This window comes from Chrysemys picta, chromosome 1 (assembly GCF_011386835.1).
Source record: "Chrysemys picta bellii isolate R12L10 chromosome 1, ASM1138683v2, whole genome shotgun sequence".
Lineage (NCBI taxonomy): Eukaryota > Metazoa > Chordata > Testudines > Emydidae > Chrysemys > Chrysemys picta.
Genome location: NC_088791.1, coordinates 131299350 through 131313208, shown reverse-complemented (window position 1 = coordinate 131313208; position 13859 = coordinate 131299350). Strand labels below are relative to the sequence as shown.

The 13859-nt window shown below is 38.1% G+C and overlaps 1 protein-coding gene across 14 annotated transcripts in view; it reads right to left on the bottom strand.

The window, feature by feature from the left end:
• Positions 1–13859, bottom strand: part of CCDC91 (coiled-coil domain containing 91) — a 341267-nt gene that overhangs the window by 78411 nt on the left and 248997 nt on the right. For all 14 annotated transcript variants that reach the window (XM_042844407.2, XM_042844444.2, XM_065570750.1 and 11 more), the window contains one exon: positions 1089–1202. In XM_042844407.2, the coding sequence (XP_042700341.2) occupies positions 1089–1202 (114 nt within the window). The remainder of the gene's footprint in view (positions 1–1088; positions 1203–13859) is intronic.

The following is a 13859-nucleotide window of genomic DNA, read 5'->3' as shown; positions in this document are numbered from 1 at the left end:
AAATGAATCTCGCTGAATTCCCACACTACTCCCAGCCTCTGATGGCCAGGGAAATAAGAGACCAAACACATGCTTTCTTTCACAAGACAATATGACTTTGTTACCAGTTATGTTCAAGCATAATGTTATATTTATATTTTCAGAGCTCTAAAATTACTGGGTTTGATTCAGGTGGAGCATCAGATTATGCTAAGTCCCCAAATGGCTTGCAGATATCAAGCAAAACCCTAAAACTGGACTGTGCTGAGTGGGAAGGGGTGTGGCCAGAGGACACATTGCCTCTGGACATCCAATGGGTAGCTTCTGCTGGCATGGTTCCTCTGAGCCACCATCGTAACTCAAAACTGTCTTTCCTAACTGGTACCCCTGGGGGAGAGTGGTAGTGCAAATATCTGCCTCCCCCAGAAGTGAATCAAGTGAGTATATACCATTCTAGAATGGACTTCTGTCCAGTTGGGTCCTAATTTTGCTCCTATTGAAATCAATGGCAAACTCCCAGTGACTTCAATAGGAGCAGGCCTTTAAATGTCTGCAGTCTTGGTACATCAACTTTCTGAACAAGAGGAAATATTACCTTTTCAGAATGGTGTCTGACAATTTGGACATAATACCTGACATTTATTAGTGTGTACACAAGAGAATAAGTAACTCAACAGTTAGAGAATGTGTTGCATACACAGTCTGCAGAACAATGATTTTATGTATAGAGATAAAATGGAATATGCTACACCTATTGAACTCACTAATGAACTGAATTCAACTGCCAACAGTGGGATATGATTGTCTGCATTTTTGTCCAAACTTTATAATTTTTGTAATAAGAAATACTACATATTTTAACCAAGATATTCATTTCTGTACTTCTCCTTGGCTTCTGATAGAATTGAAATTTTGCAGATGTGCATAATTGGATATAGTACTATGCCAGACAAATTATCCAAAGTAGATTTGCAAAATCACAGGTATAAAAATTGAACTGATAACATTACAATTTAAAACTGATTTTTATGCTTAATAAACTTAATTAATATAATTCTAGCCACATGAATTTAAACCTTGGGCCATTATTATATAAGAGTGACACTTACCCTCTTCTGTTCTTTGATATATTCCAGCAATTCCTCTCTTGTTCTTTTCACAGCTTCTTCCACAGCCTTTTCACTTCGTTTCTGTTCTTCCATTATTGCTGCCTTAACAACTTCCTGTAACAGAAAAGTAAATCTGATAACTGTAAATTGTATACATGTACATATTTATATTTCAAGTATTTCAGGGACACAGGGAAAAGTCTCTCAGAATTCATCCCATTCTTTCTCCCAAAGAGCTGGTTAGCTGAGTGCACTCTTCCTACAATCATGGTTATCTCCAATATAAATATCTATACATATGCCTAACAATACATTCAATATTCTATCCCTACATTATGCAAAGGAGAGAGCTAGAACTAATCTAAAGCAGCATTTGTAGAAGTAAGTTTCTCACCTGTCAGCAAAAGGAAAGTATAATGAAGCAATTTTCAGGCATTAAATTTCAACAACAGGTAGGAGTACACTGCTTCCTACTGAGGTCAATTAGGGTATGGCTACATTGCAGTTAAACACCTTCATCTGGCCCATGTCAGCTGACTCAGGCTTGTGGGGCTCAGATTGCAGGGCTATAAAAATGCAGTGGAGACATTTGGGCTTGGGCTGAAGTCTGGGACCCAGAACTTAGAACTAGGGATGTTCTGACACAATCATGTGTATAAGACCAAAAATCAGGAACTAGTTTCCAAGCCCTGTGATGTGCTAGAGTATTCCAGAAGATTGCAAAGGAAGAAGTAGTAGAATGAAGTTGGATTTGGGGGAAAATTGTATGACCCTGGATCAACTCTGATACACCACTGCAAATGTACTACTGTGGATAAAGCCATGGGCAGCCTTTTCAAACACATCTTTCCTTTCTAATACATCTTCTGTGTACAGGTTACAGGCTTAGGCAGGAGTACATTAGCCCAAGCTTTCTCTCTCTTCACTCAAAACACACGGGTTACAACCCAACCCAATAGAGTCAACCATAAAATTTCTAATAGTGAAACTCAGTTGGACAGGAGTTCTGGTTAACAGCAGTTCAGGAGCACAAGGATGTACTGTACAGTACCTTATATGGAGAAGAAAGAAATGCTAACAAAGGAGTAATTTTGGATTTGTACTTTTTGACTTTATTACAAAACTATATAATAAGGTTCACTAGATGTAATGCTGACCTATGTTTTAGGATTTGGAACAAACTAAATATCTAGTACTGTGCATATGTTAAGCAACTGGCCAGACAAAGCTAGGATAAACTCACAGTATATTATCCACTGAACACAAGCATGTTATAAAAAGTTATGGACTCGGTTCAGCCAGATTTTAAGCAGTGTAAGGCCTGGTATAGGGCCCTGGAAGACGAAAGTCCATCATGAGGAGTGTGCATTGATCAGAAACAGCTTTACATGTCATCACAGCTCAAAAACTGGGTAGTGCACACTGTGAAAAGGAGGTCTTGGAAGACACAGGGCTCTCTCCATGAACTAAAGATACCCTCTCCTACGTCTTTCCTGGCAAAAACCCAAAGGAAAATGGCAACAGAAGTACCACATGTGCTCCTTAAGGTGAATTTCTACTTAGGCACAAGGGAGCTAGTTGGAGCAGGAAGGTGCAATTTGATCTCTAAGAACCACCTTGGTGAATCTGACCCTATATTTTGTACTTTACTCTAAAGAGGACCCAGTAATGTAAGGAGCAAACTATGTCACAAACTTCTTACAGGACATCCCTTACAAAAAGAGAATATAAAAATGAGTGTACTAACAAGAGAGCTGGTTGAAGATATTGCTTTTCCTGGGGAAAAGTTTTGACTTTTTTGAAAGAAGAAAAAAAACCAAACACCTCCCCCCCACCCCCAAATAAAAACAAACAAACAAAAAACCCACACCAAAATCTTTGGGTTGAAAACCAAAAATTTTGATTCAGAAATGCCACTGCAGTACCTAATGAGAGCTGTAGTTTGGGTGCCTTATTCCTTCATTCTCTTCTATGGGCTAGCTTTCCTGGCCAGATTACATCTCCCATGAAGCACCTAAATAAAAGTCTGGATTTTCAAATCTGCTAAACACCCAGAAGCTCCCAATGAAGACAAAGGGAAATGCAAGTGCCTGCACTTTTGAAAAACATTAATTAGGTGCCTAAATATGAATTTAGGAGCCTTTTATGCATCTATTTTTGAAAATCTTGGCCAGTCTCTCTCTCTCTCTCTGCCCATGGACACAGACACAACAGAGTGAAAGTCAATGGGAGTTAGGCACCTACTGCTACTTCTTCCTTTGAAAATTTCCCCCATTATAATCCATGCAGTGCATTTGAAGACAAATGGAAAGGCAGAAGTGCAGAATTTCTAAGCGGAAGCTAAGAAGTAATTTCTGTACCTGAGACCTTGAAATTACCTCACCCTGTGAACAAAATTTCATATTAACTGCCATATAGACATTGTCCCTCTAGCTGCTCTGTTGAAATGTATTTGCCTTGAAATTCTGCTGGCAAATATAACAGTGAATTATTTAAAAGAATCTTATGGCAGAGGAAAAAATATGAAAAAATGTATCCTGAGGCACATGGCTTCATAGTGCCCGTTTATTTTAGGTTACTGGATAATGCATAGCAAGGGGCAGTGCTTGATTTTGGTAGAGAATCACAATCACTTAGTGTTGCTGAGGGCATGGATGCAAAAAAGTTAGGATAATATTTAATTTTGGGGGGACTTCCCAAGGCTGTTAAAGTAGCTACAGTAATGCTTTATATATAAGCATTATATTTTAAAGTAACTTCTAAAATAATCTGAGAAATTTGTTATTTTAAAATATAAACCTGAGGAGCAAACCAATTAGTTTTTCAGACTGAAAAGTGATGGATTATTTTCTGTTACTTCTCTTGCCATTCCTACTCTGATCATGAAGTCAGAACATTCATGGCATCCATTCAAGACAGATTCAATATGCATTGTGCAATTTGCATGCACAAGCAAAAATAATCTAGAAGTAAAGAACACATTTGTCACTTCTATCAGAAAAGAATCACGAATAGGTAACTAATTATTTTTTCAGATGAGGTTATCCATGGTTTCTGGACTCATGTCACAATGGATGTATTCACCTGGCTCTCAAATCAATTTAGGATTGCCTTGCAATTAGGCTTCATTTGCAGCTACAGACACAACACTTTAGCATGCCATCTACTAAGGGAAACTGACTCGGAGGATCCTAAGATCATTGACAGTTTCCCTTTTTGGCTGGCTCTATGTATAAAGAGCTAGATTCAAAGGCAAACTAACTATATTCTGTGTTTATAGTTTCAGCAAGTGCAGAAGTTCTTTACACACAGAGTTGGCTGAAAGGGAAACTGACTAGAATCACACCATTCTAGTCGTTTTCCCTTTGCGGCCAACTCACTGGATCACTGTTTCAGTTACTGTGGCTGGCAGGACCAAATATAAGTGCAATCTTAAATTACTGTGAGGGCTGCATTAATACCTCCAAGCAGCAGAGACTCTGGGAGAGACAAGCAGAGAAAGGCTGAGAGAGAAGAACTGTGAGGGCAGAAACAGTGGTGGTCCGAATGGTGATTCACACAATATTTTTGACTGAGTGACGATAAATGAAACAGTTTAAACTTACTAACTACAACATAAAATCATTACACAAGGGCTATACTCTACCCCTGAACTTGGCTATATTTTACCCTGAACATGGGAGGTCCACAGTAAACAGAGGCCTCTTATTTTGAAGACTAATTAAAAATGTAATTCAGCCTTCATCACAAAATGAGTTTGACACACCTGCAGTAACGAGTAATTTGTAGTAGACTTTTTTATAACCTCATATAAATGTAATGATAACGAAAGGTGCCAGATTGCGTGTGTTGGAGACAGAAGTTCTCTATTTAGCCACAAAACAGGCACAGTGTCACAGTAGTAGTGACAATATCCCCACACTATCTTGCCAGTGTGTCTCAACCCTGCTCTGGAAGGATCACCTAAAGGGATGATCGGGCAATTCAGGTATCTCTGATTCTCTTCTTTTAAGTATTGTAATTGGATTTAAGTATTGGAGAGATCTCTCGTCTGAATCCTCTATTCATTATAAAATCTCTGATACCATTCAAGATAGAAAAATACTCGTGGCTGATATATTCAGAAAGCCATTCAAATAGGTCCCAATATAGAAAACCATTTAAAGCACATGCTTAACTTCATCCCTACTGAGGAAAGCACTGAGGGACATGCTTAAATCCCATCTTGACTTGAATGGGCTTTAAACATGTTTAAATGCCTCCCTGCATCAGGGCGATGGGACAATAATGGGAAACCACGGTTCTGAAAGTGATACACTACGACTCTTAAGTCAATTTGCTAAACTCACGTTGTATTTTAATCGAAAGACTACCACTGAAGAGCCTAAAGTTAATTATTGTTTCACCACTCGTATTTTTTGTAATATAGAGTAAACATGCTATTGCAGCTAAACTGTTTATGAGAAACAAAAATCTGAAGCAACCCACCATTTGCCTGTGGGTTATAAGCCACAACATATCTTGATTGCATACGAGAAATAAATATAACTTTATCTCTTTATGAGATACGTGGCAATTATCTCATTACAGACTGACTAAACAATAGATCTTTCCTCCAGAAAAATAAATCTATTTTGAAACGGTATGGATGCTATACTGGAATGATCCATCTATATCCGAAAAGTACTGAAAAACTAAGTTATTCAAAGTTAAGAAAAACTCCAGCCTTCTTCTGGAAATAATTCAAGATGTAAATATTTTTTCCCTTTTCACAATCGTACGGAATTATGTACAGAATTATGTTTCTAAAATTAGAATCAAATAATGCCAGAGGGAACACCACTAAATGGTGTGCAAATATTATCAGGCAAAAAAGAAAAAAAACCACACACTTTATTGTAGTACTTAAAATGTATTCATTTAAAGCATACTGGTTATTCATATATGAATGAAGACAAAATAATCAATATAAGGAGAGATAATTCAGTTCTAAAGCTTTTTGTGAGCTCTGTTCATGGCCACCTCTTGCTTTGTTTGACTACAAATTTAAGCAAGTGTTTTGTAATGCTATTAACATTTTTCAACTATACAGTGATCTTTTCTTTAAGAACAGTATCTCACACTTCCCACCTACTTACAAAGTCTCAAAGCCCTAAAATTCCAACTGTCCTGCAGGAAATATTTTTAAGGGAACTCAGTGCTATTAAATGGAGTTCACCCTGTTGGACAGGTGGAATTTTAAGACTCCAGGAGCACAAGATATTAGATAGAATTAGATCATATTGCATTCTCAAGTATAGCGGGACTAGCACACCTCCATAATGTAAAATATTGATGAAGCAAAAAAATTGTGTCTTCTTGGGCCAAATCCTGATTCTATTAAACATCAATGGGAGTTTTTCCATGGATTTCAATAGGATATTCTTTTCCCCTCTCCTGTAAGCAAATTAGTTACTTCTCAAACACCACCAAGTAACCTTTGCAAAATGATGCCATTTTTATTTTCTACATAGCAGAAAAACTCCATAATCACAAATTCACAATGCCCATCTCCACAATCTTCTCAGTTCTGGAGCCTAGCAAATATGAACATCTTAGTTGTGAAGGCTGATTACTATTTTATTCTATTTTAATTTAGTTTACCAGGGAGCAAACCCTGAGACAAAGGTCTCTTTGACTAGAGAGCCCTGGCAAGACTAACCACAGATGTAGCAGAAAGTTACACATTATAGAAATATGCTGCTCACATAACTATATTCACATGCCAATTTAATTTGTGAAAAGACCAAAATACCATGTTTTGCATTATAATGGAAAGAAAGCTGATCAAACTCCATAATAAATTATTTAAAACAGAACACAGATGTGTCACGGCAGCATTGTCTTGAAGATGCAAAAAACGCTGCATTGATCAATTGTTTGCAAACACTAAAGGATGTACAGAAGACTCCATTCGAGAATGAACTTAAGTATCTTGGTGCCATGTTATTGCATACTTTAAAAAGCAAGCTAGACAAGTAAAGGATGAAGTCATAGACCAATGAAATTCAACCATGTTTCTATAGAGTTCACACACATTAACACAAAAAACTGAGAACTATATTTATGAAAAGCTATTTTTGTAAAATTATGATCACAACAGAAAAAAAAGTAGGGCGAGGAACCGCTTTGCATTGTCACTGAAAAAACCATTAAGAACTGCATTAATTTTCTTTACTTTGTCTAAGAAAGAAAGAAAGAATAAATGTTGGCAAAGTTAAGTGGTATAATATCCCACTTATATGGGGAGGATTTAAGTACATAACTCAATTAATGCCATAGCATAGACATGCTGGAGTTTTACTCTGCATTATCAAGACTTTTGAACACTGCTCAATTCCCCCCCCCCCCCCACCAAAGGGCTGCTGTTAAAACAAACATTATTTCCTAGCTTTATATATTCATATCTGATTTGCCCCAACAAAACAAAAAATTACAAATTATTTTCCACTGTTCATTTCCATGCTTTTAAAGGCTTTAATTTCCTTATTTTTAATATTTATTTCCCCTCTCTAATTCTCTATGGTACAGTTACATAGAAGCAACCATACCGTCAAGTAAAAGTTTTTTGTAAATGTCCATGTGTATGTGTGTCTTTAAATGGGGCCCGCTAGTAGCTCTTCAATTCCAAAGGATCCTCAGCTGTTCTAGCACCTCCTGAAATGTAAGTCTTAGGAAGTCAGAAGTATACCTGACCACTCTGCCTCACCTTAAAATGTACAGCTTAGGTTTTCTACAGAGACCCTGGAACCCACTGGCTCACAATGTTCTGCAGCACTCAAAGGCTGCTGGTTCCTCCAAGAGACTTCTACCTTGTAGAGTTACAGGTCTTTCATTCATTTCCATTCATCATAAGTTTATCTTTGCCCCTAAACAGACTTCAAATAATGTGCACAATGGACTACACAAACTCTAATAAAACACAAAATGCTATGCTAAATGATAATAAAACCAATTTTGTACATGTGGTTTTTTAGCTTTTTTAAATAGCCTTTGCCATAGATTTTAACACTATGAAAGTTTACAATTTTTTTTAAGGTAGAGGACCCTGAGTAAAATTTTTAAAAGTTTAATTTGTAAGCATCCATAACTTATACTTGTTTTGTTAACTGCCTTCCAGTTATCCAATGAAAGTACTTGTGTACACTGAAAGTAATAATATAAACATTCTCCTTTGCAGAATTATAAAGGGAACTAATATAGGTCTCCTAATGGAACTCTAGCTAGAACCTTAACTATGATGGAGTTCATTATCCAAGGTAATATTTAATGACATGAAAACAGCATGACCCTTCATGCTCTGCCATGACTCTAATGTCACAGTGTGATCATCTAGCCATCAAGTGTGATACCTTGGCACACTATGTATACCTTGGCTTACAGGCAGCACTTCGATTCTTAGCTGGGTTTCATTCAGAGAGTCCCATTTACCAGATTTATGGTCCTGTTTTTGAGTTTTTCTTTCTTATCAGAGGACCAACTGTATCAGGTACTTTCCAAAGAACTGTCCTGAAAACATGGCCCTAACTGCACAAAACTTTGAATTTATAGTTTTCAATTAAACTTAAAGAATCTCACCTCTAAATTTAGAGTTCAGAGACACTCCAAACAAGGGATACCAGAACACACTCATTTTCCTAACCAGTATTAGGCTGCAGAAGACTGTCATTAGCAGTTTGGAGAGAGATATAACTGATTTCATCTGGGTAGTCCATATGCTCATCATTTGCACTGGAAAAGGTGGGTCTTCTAGTAGCCTAAGCTAGGCTATCAGGAGATAGTTTTGCTGTACTGTCAGAGTTGAGAGATGTGGCCTGTTTCATCTCTCCATTCATTCTTCAGCAAGCTGCAAGGGGTCAGAGGTTCTCCAAAGACACCTATGCCAGAATAACAGTTTTCAATGAGACAGCTTGCACTGCTAGTGAGGTCTTGCTTGATGGAAGTGATATGCCAGGTAACAGGGGCAGGAAAAGAATCAAACAGTGGATGGACATTGGGAGTTGAGGCCTTTATATCACAGAATTACAATGCTTCCTGAAAATAAGGTTCACTTTGAGGTGCCAACAGTAAGGAAGTAACCCTACCTCTCTCTGGAGTTTACCACCTACCATACTCCTGAACTGACAGCAGGTGGTGGGGTGCACAAGTAGGCCATCATCCAATAAGGCAGCAGCATCTCCCATCACTACCCTGCCAGAAGCACTACTGTATATATATATACATATGTGTATACATACATACATACATACATACACACACACACATACATACACTGTAGCTGTTCTCCAAATTGTGGCCTAAGATGGACCCCAGAGCAAATATGAACTACTCTGAGATAATATGTAGGCCAGGGGTCATCAACCTTTCAGAAGTGGTGTGCCGACTCTTCATTTATTCACTCTAATTTAAGGTTTTGCGTGCCAGTAATACATTTTAACGTTTTTAGAAGATCTCTTTCTATAAGTCTATAATATATACCTAAACTATTGTATGTAAAGTAAATAAGGTTTTTAAAATGTTTCAGAAGCTTCATTTAAAATTAAATTAAAATACAGAGCCCCCCGGACCGGTGGCCAGGACCCGGGCAGTGTGAGTGCCACTGAAAATCAGCTGATGTAGGCCATACATGTCAGCAAATATACAATCCAACCCCCTCCCTACTTTTCTACTCTTGTATCATATGTGCACTCCTGCTCCTTTTATTCCTATAATGATGCTAACTTCTATTCCTTCTTTATCCCACAAGCATCTTCATGCTTTCTTACATATTGCCCATTTTGCATGTAACATTGTTCTTTGACTACTCATGAAAACACTACCCTCTCTTCAAGACCAACTTCAGCCACAATTAATTACCACAATAAATTACCAATTGATAATGGTTTGGATGATGACTAGAAGGGACATGTGATATTAAGGTGTTTATATCCTAGTGTATAAAAATCAATCAATCAAACTTTAGCTGCATGTATGTCTTATGTCAGTGCATGCTCTTATCTTCCTCCCATCTCCCTCTTTCCCCTTGCTAATGTTTGTTATACCCTCTATTAGACTTAGTCCTAAATTAGATCGTGAGCACACTGCTGTAAGAACTGTCCCCTCATCTGTGTCTAGTTAAACAGGGACCTGGTTCTGTTGATGCCCCAGGTGCTGCTGGAATAAAAAAAAAATTATTATTTGAGAAAACTGACAAGGCAAACAAAGTCTGAGGAAGAAATGAGCCACACGTTGCATCTGAGAAGAGCAACTTCTCCTTACAGTCATCATCAGGGACATCAGTTGAGGGGAAAAAAAGACTCAGCCATGAACAGAAGGTAGCCCTGTTTATAGGAAGGGCTACTGAAAACTTCTGACCATTACGATCTCAGCAAAAACACTCACCGACATCATTTAAAAGGCTAAGATGATAAACTAAGAGAAAAATAATACGTTAAACCCTGATTGACAAACCCCACTCCAGTGAAGCATTAAGCCATTTTCAACAGAAATAAGGAGAATTTTGGATAAGTAAATTACAAACGAATACACACACACACACACACACACACACACACACACAGACGGAGGACAGAAGGCAAAACATACTATACTTTATGTACTGGAACATTCTGGCTAATAATCTAAAAAGAAAACCATAAACTATACCATACTTTGCAGCTTCACAGGAAAATTCTTTGTTTCCCTGAAAGGATCAGGTAGCAATAGTAAATTTTATGTAAAAAGAAAAAAGAAAAAAAAAAAGCAACCACTGACTGTAATGTTTGTGGTTATTCAGAAAAAGTAATCCTCAAATTATAATGTCTGTGGTGGTAAACTACTACAAAGTGCTTCCAAGATCAGACGTGGTTAAAGCCTGTATGCAATGGAATACTACTTTTCCATGACTTTGCCAGTACAGCAAAAATAAACTTATCTAGTGACAGGCATCTCTTCTGACCAAGTGTCAGTAAGATCAGCACTTTTCTTTCTTATGCATTCATCATTCATTGAACATCAGATAAATGCAATATGCCCATCAACGTACTTGCTGACTCCTAAGACTCACTTGTTAATCATATGCAATATAAGGTTTCTGGAAAAAAAAAAGTTAATCTTAGTATCATTTTTCAAATATGTGCTGTTTCTTTCCTACTTTTTTCTTTGTATTTTCCTACTGATATTCCAAGCTTTCTGTACAGTAAATCTCTAGTCCTATATAACACCTCCCCGCACCCACACCGCTCCATACACACCAAACATTACAAGTTTATTTATTATCTACATAGCTAACGGCCAAATTAATCACTTAAAGTAATCTAAGAATCACTCCCCCACTACTACATTTTATATGACAACTTAGGTCAAATTTTTAAATCTGGTTGGCAAAAGTTCAGCACCCAAAATTGTAGTTAGGTACCTGAGTAGGGACAGTTATCTATTCATCAAGTTACTTGGTACCTACATATAGATTTAGGTACCTAACTCTTAGCAACTAAGTTTGGAAGTGTGATTATGCCATCAATATTTATCTTTAATTATTTACTTATCAGCATTTCTATGGTGTTCATCATCAACTTATCTGAACACCTAAAATAAATGAATAATTTAGGGCAGAATTCCTAGATTCCAAGGCCAAAAAGTACCATTGTGATCATCTAGCCTGACTCCTGTATAATACAGCCCATAGAATTTCTTCAAAATAATTTCTACAGTGTATATTTTAGAAAAATATCCAGTCTTGATTTAAAAATTGCCAGTGAAGAAGAATCCACCAGAACCCTTGATAAACTGTTCCACTGGTTAATTACCATCACTGTTCAAAATTTACACCTTATTGCCAGTCTGAATTTGTCTAGCTTCAACTTCCAGCCACTGGATCATGTTATACCTTTCTCTACTAGACTGAGGATCCCATTATCAAATATTTGTTCCCCATGCAGGTACTTATAGGCTGAATCAAGTCACCCCTTATCCTTAAGGCAGGTTTTCTACTCTTTTGTTCACTCTCTTGGCTCTTCTCTAACCCATCTCCAATTTATCAGCATCCTTTCTGAACTATGGGCACCAGAACTGGACACAATATTCCACAGGGATTGCAACAGTGCCAAATACAATACAAAAATCACCTTTCTACTCCTACTCAAGATTCCCGTCTTCTCTTCATGTCATTTGCTTCCTTGGTTCATTTTGTTCTCAACATTTTGATTCTATGCTAAATGAGTGCTCAGATCTTTCCTCTTTTTGCCCTCCTTTTTGTTATTAGTTTAATGTCCTCCTGATTACTCTGGCCAGTCTGTCCCAGAAGAGATTTGTCCCCTTCCTACTGAGGTGTAGGCCATCCAAATTCTACTACCCTCTTTCCCCATAGAAGGTGGACCAATGTTCCACAAAACCCTAGCCCCTTACTTAGCCATCAGTTGACTTCCAGAAGCTTCTGCCTTTCCTTTGCTTGCAGGACAGAAAGGATCTCATAGAAGATTGCTTGGACATTCCTCTTCTGCATGCTTCGAGTTCCCTGAAGTAATCTATTACCTGTGAAATCTCCAACAATGTAGTGTCATTAGTGTCAATATGAATCCCCTGCAAGGACTGTGTTTTCCTTGGATGGCTGGAGAACAATATGTGCAAGCTTGCTTTTCTTACAGGTTGGACTGAGCTGCCATCCATGGATGTGTCCTGTACATCTCTCTGTTCACTTGAACCAGCTGGATCTTTAGAAGTATCTTCCACAATTTCAGAGTTGAAGACCTGGTATCAATGGGAAAATTCTAGCTGTGTGGAATTCCTCCTGGTCCTCTTCTCTCTGGTGGCCACAGCCTACCCAACCTCATCTGTCTTCAGCCTTGAAGAATGCCAATGTGATTTCTTGCCTTTGGTGGTTATGAACTGCTAGATCTCTTCTCTGACTTCCTGTCTCTCTGTCTCCTTGGTGGTCAGCTCCTTTCTTCTTTTAACCTGGGGTACTGGTGTTCCCTTAACCTGTCAAAAAACTCCTCAGCTTCTTGATTCTCAGCAGCCTCTCTACTTGTACCTCCAGTCCAAGAATCTTTTTACTCCATCAAAGCCACCACCTTGCACTTCATGCACAGGAAGTCCCTTCTAGTTTCACACAGGACAGAAAACATGATACATCTGTTGCAGTCACCTCCACTGTTTCAACACTGGCTGAATCTGGAAGGAAAGCCTCTCACACTCTCTCCAAACTTGAGTTCACCTAGCAAGTGACTTTTTATACCAAGTCTCCCTGCTAAACTCAGCTCAGCTCCAGCCCTCCCCCACCAGAGAGGAATTAACCACCCAGAGACTTCTAATGGCAGGGCTGATCAAAGCTCTAATGGGTCACAACCTCGTAGTCTTTACCAAGGCATCAACAACAGACCTGTCTTAGCTGCTTACTCAGGGGCACATGTACACAGAGCGCAAGCAGTCAAAGAAACAACCAAAGATGGCCCAAACACACCACTCACCGAGTCCCACTATCTCTAAGCACAGAGTCTGCAGTTATGATCTCCAAAACTCTCCGATTAGTGATCTCTGCATGCAGCTATTTTGAAGTTGTAGGTCAACTTATATTTAGTTATTTCTCGCACCAAACTCCCATTGACCTCCATGAGAATTTGACTAGAGGAAGGAGTAGAAAATAAAAAATGTAATCACCTCAGGATTTGGCCTGCAATTATAATAAGAAAAGCATGGTAATAGTGGAGTTTTGTTTCCATCCAGTGCAAATCTCTCTGACAGATAATTATCAAA